This window comes from Gallus gallus, chromosome 3 (assembly GCF_016699485.2).
Source record: "Gallus gallus isolate bGalGal1 chromosome 3, bGalGal1.mat.broiler.GRCg7b, whole genome shotgun sequence".
Lineage (NCBI taxonomy): Eukaryota > Metazoa > Chordata > Aves > Galliformes > Phasianidae > Gallus > Gallus gallus.
Genome location: NC_052534.1, coordinates 85,263,760 through 85,275,786, shown reverse-complemented (window position 1 = coordinate 85,275,786; position 12,027 = coordinate 85,263,760). Strand labels below are relative to the sequence as shown.

Below are 12,027 nucleotides of genomic sequence, written 5' to 3'. Positions count from 1 at the left end.
AGATCGGAAACGCCCGGTACTGTAGAATGTGAAAGTCTGTTTCTGGCACGTCTGAATTTCATCTGGAAGGGTTTCATCAACATGCCTTCCGTGGCAAAGTTCGTTATCAAGGCTTATCCAGTTTCTGGCTCTTTTGAGTATTTAACGGAGGTATTTACATTTATTGCCAAGAATGGACATTTCTTTTATCAACTCTAGTGACTTATTTGCCATGTAGGATAATGATTGTATAATGATGGAAGACAGTGAAGTCTTTTCAGAAGTGTGATCATTATGCTGAACATAGTGTTTGCAGGAGGAAAGAAGGTGGGCAGAATGTATCTGTATAAGTAAAATATTTTTCAGTTTGCCCTATGTGGACCCATCAAGTACTCTGATGTATTTTAAGGTGTTTTCTCTCATCTTTCTTGAGGATGAATAGCAGCTTCTGTAGAAATAATTTTGCAAATATTGAACTGTTTCTAGTTTGCTATGGAACATCTTCTGTGTTACTTACTAACGTGAAAGTTAGGACAAAATTTATTACTGAAATAATCATCTCAGTGGCATCCATTTTCTGAATTTCAGGTGAGGAAACGAAAACTTACCTTTGAATGGAAAGCATTAAACAAGTCAGCATCAGTTTTTGTAAGGAAGTGTCTATTGGAGATTTCTGATGACATTATGAGCAGTCTTTTTTTTCTACAATAGAAATGTTTGTAACAGGATTTGTATTTTTTTCCTAATCTGGTGCAATTACAGTCCTTGTAAGGCTAAATTAACCTTGAAAATGTTTATTTAGTATTCTGCTCAGGCTCTGAGAGGCAGGAAAAGGATGTGACTACTTGTAACAGTTGTCACTGCAGCATAAAATAAAGATCAAAGAGCATGTAAGGCTCGACGTTACTTCTCACCAGTGACACAGGATGCGTCAGCCTTCTAATTAAATTGTGTTAGGTCTTCTATTAATGTGCTTGTCTTTATTTTGCTGTAAATCTTCAGTCAACTGCAGATTACATAGTACCTCTTGGTGTTAAAGGATTGTTTTAAAAATAGAGTGTACTTAGTATAATTCTTCTGCTTTATTTCAAAACAACTGATTTTCCTAAGTTGTTCTGAAGTTATTCTGGAAGTCTGTTTATGTCACTAGCAAAGAGTGAGCTCAATTAGTATCTAAGAACAATTTTTCTTCTACATACATGAGTGTGTAGGTTATATATTCTCTCAATATTCAAATTTTAAAAGATTATATTACTCTATAGGTGTGTGACTCTCATAACAGCTTAATCTTTAAAGAAACTTGATTATTTCTGGAGTGGAGTTCGATTTTGTTACTGTTTTGTTGAATTGTTTTGGAGTAAGGTGTAGATGAACAGCTTTGAGTGATAACTAATTTATTACTAATCATTGCTCTTGCACTGAAAATCCTAGTAGAAATATCCAAGATCTAAATTTAATTTATTTTCTAAATTATTTTTTCTACTGTTGTAACTTCTACTGACTTTTAAAATTAGTATTTAAGAACTATAATAATTAAGTATGTTTTGAATATGTGAAATAGATATGTTTGATTCAGATTTCTGTTTTCCTTTTTCATAGGACTTACCTGATAGTATTCAGGTAGGTGGCAGGATATCCCCTCACACTGTCTGGGAGTATGTAGAAAAAATCAAAGCCTCAGGGACCAAGGTAAGAAATTTTACATAGTGAGAGCTTGCTGTTTAGCTTACATTCTGTTTACTCTAAATATCTTATTTTCCTGGAGCATTTTCAAAATATGTGACAATTCAAAGATATCTGATACTTATGTTAAATGGGATAGCTGGCAGCTTGTGGCATTTATTTTCTATCTAACCTTAATCTCTCATTTATTGTTTGAGAACACATGTATTTGGTGTAGAGATATGCAAATTTGAAGTCAGCATGATGTCTCTAGTACTGCTTTCTAGTTTCTGTATTGTTAGAGTATGTAAACCCATCTTGGTGGCCCAAGGTGCACTTGTGTGTGCAAGTTACCCTTGTGTTGAGGAGCCCCAAACTAGACACTACCTTCTCACAAGTACTGAATAGAAGGGAATGATTGTTTCCATTGATCTGCTGGCTGCTATGGTTCTGACACTAAGGATGCAGTTGGCCTGATAAAGATAAAGCACAGGTGCATTACTGTTTTATATTCAGTGAGCCCACCAGGACCTGCGCTTCCTTTTATGCCAAGGTGCTTTCTAGCCAGTTAGCCTTGTAGGGTGTCCTGGTTCCTGGAGATATTCCATATAGAGGTGCAGGATTTCTTCATTTACTTTAGTTCACCTTCATGAGGTTCCAGTCAGCCCCGTGGAATAGCAGGTTGCTCTTCAGCATATCAACCCATGTCCTAACTGGTGTCATCTCAGTTTTGCAGAGAGTCTCCTGTTCCATGTTCCAGCTCATAAGTTGATTAAACCATTTAACAGGATCTGCCCCAGCATCAACTGCTGAACTGGGCTTTGGGTGTTATTCTGGGATTTGGATACTCATTCTCCTTTAGTATTAAATGTTATCTCAGACACAGTAGACTATACAAGGTAAATCTTTCTAGTAATATTGTGTGTAGGGAGGGGAATAATCTAGGGAAGCATGCCAGCTTCCAAGTAAGCATCTTACTTAGTAGGCTGATAAAAGGATGACTTTTTGTCATGAGTTGTAAAGCAATTTTTTTAAAACTACTGAATATTTTTTATTTATCTTTTCTGTTTTCCTTAATTACTTTTGACACTGTTTCTGCTCTTTCTGTTTTCTCTTCTCTGCAGTTTTGGGGAGGCACTTTCTCATCTTTGAACTATGCTTTTAAATAAATAACAGTAACTAAAACAGTTGAAGTTTCATAAGAAATATATGTATGATCTTTTATTTCTCTTTTTGTAAACAGGAAATCTGCGTTGTTCGCTTTACCCCTGTAACTGAAGAGGATCAGATATCCTATGCTTTGTTATTTGCCTATTTCAGCAGTAGAAAACGTTACGGTGTAGCTGCCAATAACATGAAGCAAGTCAAAGATTTGTATCTCATCCCGTTAGGTTCCTCAGATAAAGTCCCACATCATCTCGTGCCTTTTGATGGGCCTGGTAAGTACAGCATGGAATTTGGAACGTTATTATCATAGCACTTTCTATAGAAGCTTGTAACAGTACAGGGAATTAAGTTTTAAAAGGTAATTAATGATGTTATAGAAAATCAGTCATTCTGTTCAAACAAGTCATGATTTTTCCATAGTGTTTTATTAGCTTCCTTGAGAAGACACTGATTTTCAATTGTAAGATTATTCTGATTTTTTAGAGTATTGTTGAAAATATTACTTTGAGTAATTTTATTTCAAGTTTTGCTACTTAATTCCTCTAACCTAAGTTTCTTTGTGTTTACAATCTCTGAAAATTCACTGGTGCAAGTCACCTATAGTAGTAATACTACTGAGTTCCAAATTGATACTGTAACTTAAAGACAGTATTTTTCATTATCTGAAATCTATTAACTTTTTTTTTTTTAACTTGAGCATTTCAAACTTTTTAAAGAAGGAAGAAAAGCAAGAAGGATGGACATTGGAGGTTTGGAAAACAAATGAGCAAGAAATAAAAAGCTCCAGAAATGACTCCCAGCTGCTGCTTAAACCTTATTTTTTTTTTTGTCAATTTATTTGGGTTATAAAAAAATAATTATGGATTTTTTTCATTTTATATATCGATCTCAAATGTCTTAAAATGAGGAATTTCTGTAATACATTATAAGAGCATGTGGTTTATTTTTGTTAAAACTGATTACTTTAACCAAAGCACAAGCAGTTAATATATTGTTGTTACAATTTTGCACAGGGATTGAAATTCATCGACCAAATTTATTACTGGGTTTGATAATTCGACAGAAAATGAAGAGACAGATTTCTGCTGTTACAAGTGTTACTAGTAGTTTTGTGGATGAAGTTTCTGAAAGTACCTTGAGTAGTGTGCCACCAGAAAAGAAAAGCAAGCCAAGCAAACCTGAAGTCTCTCATAATGAACTGGCACTAGAAGAAGAAGAGGAAAATGATTTTTTTAATTCTTTTACAACTGTGCTACACAAGCAGAGAAATAAACCTCAACAGTCTAATATAGAAGATGTTCCAGCAGTTATTGAACCGTTGGTGGAAAGTACCAAGCATGAACCACCAAAGCCTCTCCGATTTCTTCCTGGTGTTCTAGTTGGGTGGGAGAATCAGCCTTCTACTTTGGAGCTAGCAAATAAACCATTGCCAGTGGATGACATTCTTCAAAGCCTTTTGGGTACGACAGGACAGGTATCTGAACAAAGTAAGCCAGAAGCAAGTCCTAGTGAAGACATACCTTTATTAAATGAGCAAGCAACCTTAAAAGAAGAAAACATGGATGTTGACGAAGTAACTGCTGAAGTTAGTGAAACAAAGGCTAGTTCAGATGATACGCAAGAGTCCACTAATGCTACTGTTGGACCTGCAGATGCAGCAGTTGTAGGGTCCTCAAGTGCTACAAGAAATGCTGGAACTTTGTTAGGACTTAGTCTTAAGGGAAAACCTCCCGATGTCTCCACTGAAGCATTTCTAGCAAATTTATCTGCTCAGTCACAGAATAAAGAAACTGAAGAAAGTAAAGAAAATGATTCAAAGTGGCAGATACCTGACAAGGATAATGTCACACAGGAAATTAGAAGGACCACAAATTCCAGCTTTTCTTCTTCATCAAATGCAGGGAAAAGCAATGAGAACAACACTAACGTAAGCTCTGTTGAAGGTACTACTGGTAATACCTCTAAATCACCACCATTTATTAATCTTAAAAGAGACCCTCGACAGGCAGCTGGGCGAAACCAGCAGACTAATGCTTCAGAAAGCAAGGAAGGGGATGTTAGTAAAAATGAAGACCAACAGGTTGTTTCAGGAAATGATCAAGTGGAACCTGAGAATAAACAATCTTCTGGTGAAATAGGCTTAAGCCTGTATCCAAGTGATGCACAAACAAATGAGATGCAGTATAGTTCAACTGCAACAAAAACAGATAATGCATGTGCATCGCAAGTGGAAGATACCAAACAGTCACAAGAAGATGCAATGCAAAACATTGAGGCTCTGAACTCATTTAGAAGAGGACCAGCAGCAACTTCATCTCATTTTGAAACAGAAAATTCTTCTTGTTCTGAATTTATTTCCAAAGTTCCAAGCCCTGTAACAGGTGGCAACTTCTCATCTGTTAGACCTCCACAACAGAATTTTCAGCATCCTAAATCTAATCCACCTGGATTTCAGTTTCAAGCTCCTGCACCTCCTAACTTCCCTCCACAAAACAGCCCTATGTTTGGATTCCCTCCTCATTTACCACCTCAACTTCTTCCTCCTCCAGGCTTTGGCTTTCCTCAAAATCCAATGATGCCGTGGCCACCTGTAGGTCATTTGTCTGGTCAGCCACCACCCTACACTGGACCCATTGCACAAGGGCTACCAGTGGCTCACAAACAGTCAAGATTTGTGGGGCCAGAAAATTTTTTTCAGAGTAAAGACAATAGGAGACCAGAAAGGCGTCATAGTGATCCTTGGGGCAGACAAGAGCAGCATGTGGAGAGAGGGTTCAGTAGAGGAAAAAACGACCAACAGAGACAAAGATTTTATAGTGACTCTCACCACCAAAAGAAAGAAAGACATGAAAAAGATTGGAACAATGAAAAATACTGGGAACAAGATTCTGAAAGAAATAGACGCAGAGACAGAAACCAGGAAAAGGAGAGAGAGAGGAAGAGTAGAGAGGAAGGACATAGAGACAAAGAAAGGTTGCGACTTCCTCACAGTGACAGGGGTGCTGATGGGAAAAGCCCCAGAGAGACTAGAAATCCAGAAAAAAAGACAGAGAAGCCCAAACCTGAAGAGCAGGCCCAAGAAAAAGATAAGGAGAGGGAGAAAAGTAAAGAGAAGCATAGAGAACGAGAAAGTGAAAAGAGCAGAGACAGACACAGGGACCACAGTGACAGATCTAAAAGCAAAAGGTAAAAAGATGCAGGCAGTCTTTTTAAAGTCCTATTTAAGTAAACTATTAGAGTTATGTCATAAAACTTTCTATTAAAAACAAACAAACAAACAACAGCCTGCTAGGATTGTGCCATCTTTTTTATTCAGTCTTGGTGTTTTGCAGAAACAAGTCTGTGTTTTGGTACGACTCTATGTACCAATACTCATCCTTTTTTTCATGATACCAACTATCGCTAGATGTAGGAGTTTAATATTTTTAAAAATTTTACATTGCTGTATATTCAAAATTTTAAAGATTTCTTTTATTAATATGCAATAAAGGCTTAGAAATTTTCTTAGCTGATAAAGCTGGCTTTAGTCATGTCTGCAATATAGTTGCTGCCTTTGGTAATTTGTGCTCTCTTCTGTTTTAAGATGCTCGGATAATTTTAAAGATTACTTTAATACAATAACCTTCTTTGTAAATTGCACTGTTTTTAAGGACTCCAGCAAAACCTCAGAATCCACACATGCTACAACAAAACATAATATGCTCGATGGTGTGAAGAGTTTTTTTAAATTATTCAGTAGTACAATAAAGTAATTCAAGTGTATTTCATTGGTTTTTCAAGTATTTCCTAAGCATCTAAAGCAGTCTGTGACCAGAAATTGGAAGGCTGAGCTGCTCGAATGTTAATTGCTTTAAACTGCACTTGTTTTAATAAGAAAGCATTTTTAACCTGAGTTCTTGAAAATATGTTTTGTAGTAGTTGATCCGTTTTTCCCACCATTTTCCATGCTTCAAAAACTTGAATACCTGAGCTTGTACATTACTTTGTGTTTTGCTATCCTTTTTACTGTAAAATGTAAATATTTTAAGGGATATTTTGATTCTAAAATGATAAAACTTTCTCACATACTGCGTGTGTTTGATTTCATAGGTGTGAAACCGTAGGCTGAAAAAATCTAGCAGGCTAAGTTGTAGAATGCAGCATCTATTTTACATTTCATGGCTATGCTGTTCTGAGTTCTGGGGGAGCAAAGAGAGGGGAGGAAGGTAGGGGGATGTTTGTCCCATTGGGACTTGCGCTAAATTGATTGCTAATAATAACAGCCACCCACTGCAAAACAAAAAGCCAAAAAAGAAAACCTGAAGACAAGCTGAAATATCCTGCCCTTACCTTTCTCAAAATACACCAGTCATTTTGCTGACTCTGTTAGAAACAAACATTCCACTGTGTAAACCAAAAATGAGGTTTATTGTTCTATTTTTCAGTATTCTGTTTTTTTACTTTGAGTACATTACCTTCTGTATGGACATAGCATTTTGCACTTTGCTGTAGAAAAGCCTCTTCTTTCTGAGAAGATCTTTCAAGTTTAACAACACACTAATAATATTTGCTAATTTTAATGTATTTTAAAGTAAAATTTCCTTTCAATATCCTACAAGTAAGTAGCTTCACAGTCAAATTGACTAAAATAAAAACCTTGCACAAAATGAAGGGGTGGCAGACTTTTATTCAATAATGTTTCTCAGCCTCATAGTTAAGAAGATTCTTAAGCAAGAAATCCTCTTGTAAACAAAGCAGTAGTTAACCTGTCAAGTTTCGTAGTATGATAAAATGATACTAGTTTTTCCAAATTAATTCCATGATTTATATAGTACTTTGGCATCAATATGCACGTTGGTTCTGTAAATATTTACATCAGGGTTCTTAACATATAAAAAAGTACTGAAACTCTTGTTTGGTTTTGGAATCAGTTTAAAATCAATAGCTCTACTTGTGAAGATTTTCTTTTGACCTGTCCAAAAGAGCTCTGAAAATAAACTTTTATCACTGAAAATTGCCCCTATTAACTGAGCTGGGAATGCTTTCTGTCACAGTTACCAGAAACATTTTGTTTGGAAAGAATACATAAACATTTTCCAGATTTGGCAAGTGCTTTACTACCTGCCTGTTGGAGAGCCAGAGGAGAACATCTCTACTGGGAGAATTTTATTAAGATTTTAAATAAATGGGCAGAAACATCTGACAGAATTTGGTCCTAGAATCTCAGCTATTTAATGGGAATAAATCAAACTGCTGCAGGAGTAAGGGGTTGCTTCCTTCCCCATGTCTTCAGTTATTCTCTTCTAATGTTGGTATTCGTCAGGAGTGCTCTGGTTGTTGCTTGCTATGCGCTGAATCGCTCTTTGGACCACAGAAAGCAGCATGTGCTGATGGGGAACTGGCAGTACACCAGGAACCCCACAGTGAACGGAATAAATCTGAAGACGCTCCCTTCCCCAGCATCACATGGCCATAAAAGGCCCTTCTCTGAGAAATGAAGAGAAGAATCTGGAGCCAGCTTCAATGCCAAGTAGGCTTTGAGAGCTGCTGTTAACTTGTTGGATAGAGGGGAGAAAGCTCTACTGTATCAGGCTGATTGCTTGAAGGTTCAGAGCGGCTTAAAAGGATAGGAAGAACCTCACTGAGATGTTTGCAAATCCCTATTAAAACATCATGTGGCAGCTCCATCGCCTTGCCCCTCAGCTCATCTCTGGGTCATCTCAAACTGTTGACAACACGTTCCTTGCCATGTGGTTATGTGGAAAGTGATGTGTGTCACCTGGTTTTGCTGTGCCTGTTGTATCTGTTCCTGACCTGCTTTACAGGAGGGAAAAAACAAATCAGAAATAGTTGCTTGTTCCTGATCAGTACCCACCGCAGACTTCTATTGGGAAAATTTCTGTGTAAGAAAGTGATGGTTGATAACGTGCTTTTGAGCAATAGTAAAGTTTTTTTTTTTTTTTTTTTAAAAAAAAAAAAAGATAGCAATCCACTACTATTATTTCTACATATTTTATTTATACAACAAAAGTCAGCAGTCAAATGAGAAATACAAATGCCGTGTTTAAATGTTTAAGCAGATTAAGATATAACTTTGTTTGTATTTATTGGTGATTGAAGAGTAGAATGTAACAGCTTTTTCAGAAGGAAAAAAGCTTTTGCATTTTATTTATTGAAGAACTCTATTTACTTTTGAGATTATAAATTCATGAAAAATGTAGTCATGGAAATTCAATTTACAGTGGCTAAGAATTCGTCTAGTAAAATTTTAAAATCTCATTTAGAAGGATAAAAGCCAGAAGTGTGTAGCTAAAGCAGAGCAGTTGTTTGACTTTATTAAAGCTGTTAGTAAGAGATGTTATTTCTAGGCAGACTGCCACTGTCCCACATTCCAGCTGAGACATTATTCTATAAGCAAACTGGGAGACCCCTGGTGGAGAGAAACAGTAGGCTATTTTTATGCCTCAGTGTACATGACCTTGTTTTTATGCTCAATAATTAAAATACTTTTTTGCCTCTAGAAGAGAATGATTTTAAACATAATATTTTAGCATGAAAACAGTATTAAGTTCTGCTTTTTTACATAGATGCATATATAGTGGAAAGAAAGTCAGAAGGCAGGGAGAGCAACTTCTTTACCTGGAATAGAGTCTTTGTGGAATTAGCAAGCAACTAAAAATGTTATGTTTTTATAAACATGCACTTTTAACCCCAGATATATGATTCTTCCTCCTACAAATGTCAGATGTTACTCTTGATCTTAAAACTGCAACAGTAGAAAAGAGAAGCTGTGCATACTAATAAAATGTAGTTTTGGAGAAACAGCTAAGTTGTCCTTGTCCACAACCAATATTAGATTGACATCTGTCTGCCTACAGAACTATCTCCAGCATAACAACAACAACAAAAATCAGACCTCGTTATATTAAAATAAATACTAAAAAGTATATATAAATACCTAGCAGTAAAGTAAAAATTCTGGCCACGTTTTACGTATGTTACTAATGCCTATCCTTAACAGAAAAAGGATTAGGAACAATTTTACTTATTGCGGTTTACAAATCCTAGATCATCAGCTTAATACAAGAGGCAGTACAAAAATGAAATGCATCAATTTTAAGGAATCTTAATTAGTGCTTCAATTAATTTCTGTGATCTCCATTATGAACGTTATAACCTTCTCCTTTCATGAGCTGAATCTTTTTAGAATCTTGGAAGAGTGCAATATCTTTAATTTTACCAATGAATTCCTTCTGGAAGAGCCCTGCAGTGGCTGTATGGACTTTTCTGCCAATTTCAAACCCACCGAAATAACAAATTCCGCCATAGTTTAAAGCAGTGTATTTTCTGTGTGGATCAATATCTTCAAAAATAATTAGCTCCTCATCAAGATATACCTTAATACAAGTTTGGTTTTGAATTACGGTAACAAAATGCCATCTTTCATCGGTACAGATGGAATCTTTGCTATGAATCATTGGAACAGAGATTCTTTCTCCAAGATTAATCACAACTTTTAACCTTCCATTGGCAAGACCAATGGCAAGGAAATCATTGTCTTCATCTTCAGCTTTTCCCAGCCACACCATTAAGCCTTCAATTTGATTGGTAGTGAAGTTTAATGAAATACGGCTGTACTGGAGGTCTCTTTTTCCATAAAGGGGATCTATGTACTTGATGTAGGAGTTACCAACAAACTTTGCTGTAAAAAAGCTGATTTTGCTGTCACAATGCTTACCTGACCAGCCTAGTGGACATACACAGGTGTATGAAAGCAAAGCGGGCTGAGGAATACAGAGAGCTTGAGACCTACATCTGTTGTGCAAGCAATGAACAGACTCTTCACATGTGTTCCCTATCCACCCTTGTGGGCAGGAACAAGAAAAGCCTGAGCTTTCAACTTGACACGTTCCATTATTTTTGCACACTGAATACCCACAGACTGTTCCATCACAGTCACCAATATTTGCTCCACCTTTGGGATCTGTCACAGTCAGCTTCAGTTCTTTGTCATTTATAACAATTTCTCGTATGCAGCCACTGAAACCTGTGGGTTCATTTTCTGTTGCCATTGAATTCACAAGATTTAGAGAGGATACCCCTCCAACATAAAAATCTGTGTGCGTGTCCAGCACATTCATCCCAGCACTGGCTGTATGGGTAATGTTGATGCCATCCAGATCCACGTAGCCTTCGTTACCAACTCTTCCTACTTTGAGCACATGCCAGGTCTGCCCATCAGCATGGACCTTCTGAAGAGCCTGTAGGACAATTGTTTTGTCTCCAAGATTGTAGCGTAGCTGTATAAATCCATTTACTAATGATATACATAGAAAGTCACCTGTAGAAAAAAGTATGAAATAAATTTACTTTTAGAGGCTGCATGCTGAAGAATAATCCTGATGCTTTCACACCTGCATTTCCCAATTCCATAACTTATTTCCAGTAGCCTTGTAGCATCATTCTTCTGGAATGTTAGGAAGCAGGAGCTGAAAGGAAGGTATGAAGGGCAGAGAGAGACTCCAACAGGGAAAGACAACAGAGAGGCAGAAAAGGAGAGCAGCAGGGCGTGAAAGAGAGTCACATTTTCTAACTTGTAAATGTTTCCCCTCACAATTTAGTTGTTTGTTTGTTTTAAGGTAAGCTAACTAAATTGATAAATAAGCTTATTATATTTGAATACACTTCCTCGCAGTTATCAGTAGAAGTTAAATTTTTATGTAATGTTTCCCAATGAAGAAATGCTTTTTAGATTTGGAAAGTACAATTTCCTTATAGATTCAATATTCTTAAGGGTGGACCCGTTTGTAAAATTAATGAAGTTTGCTTTCACTGCTGTTTGCTCATCTGTCTTGTAATCAAGAGCTAGAGAAGCTGGAACTTCTCCAAGACCTCCTGGCATACAAGGAAGTTTTTGATAGCTTTGCACCTGTGACAGTGGTCTGTCTGAGATGACATTAGAGGACAGTGGTTTACACAGTTTCAGCAGGCTTAAGTTAGCCACTGTACTTCTGATGCAAAGCTAATACTGCCTGTTCCTAATGTGCTGTAGTTAACTTTGGTGCTCTACATTACTGCTGAAGCAGGTCTGTGTTACTGCATCTGCTTTTAGAGTAAGGGGAGCTTATGGCTGAGCATTCTGGATTGTTTAACACAGGTTTGAGACCTCTCTTACAAGTAACTGACTCTTATACTCACTCTTATGCAACTTGAGGAAAAAGAAAAAAAAAAAAGGCTTTC

General features: G+C 36.7%; 2 protein-coding genes across 11 annotated transcripts in view; one reads left to right on the top strand and one right to left on the bottom strand.

Annotated features, from left to right (window-relative positions):
- PHF3 (PHD finger protein 3) overlaps nt 1–8,738 on the top strand; it is a 47,605-nt gene extending 38,867 nt beyond the window's left edge. For all 10 annotated transcript variants that reach the window (XM_015284852.4, XM_046939327.1, XM_046939324.1 and 7 more), the window contains 4 exons: nt 3–150; nt 1,579–1,668; nt 2,885–3,080; nt 3,822–8,738. In XM_015284852.4, the coding sequence (XP_015140338.2) occupies nt 3–150; nt 1,579–1,668; nt 2,885–3,080; nt 3,822–5,998 (2,611 nt within the window). In that variant the 3' untranslated portion in view covers nt 5,999–8,738. The remainder of the gene's footprint in view (nt 1–2; nt 151–1,578; nt 1,669–2,884; nt 3,081–3,821) is intronic.
- Nucleotides 8,739–9,730: 992 nt separating this feature from the next.
- Nucleotides 9,731–12,027, bottom strand: part of EYS (eyes shut homolog) — a 676,382-nt gene continuing 674,085 nt past the window's right edge. The window contains exon 40 of the mRNA XM_040698528.2: nt 9,731–11,128. Coding sequence (XP_040554462.1) covers nt 9,930–11,128 — 1,199 coding nt within the window. The 3' untranslated portion in view covers nt 9,731–9,929. The remainder of the gene's footprint in view (nt 11,129–12,027) is intronic.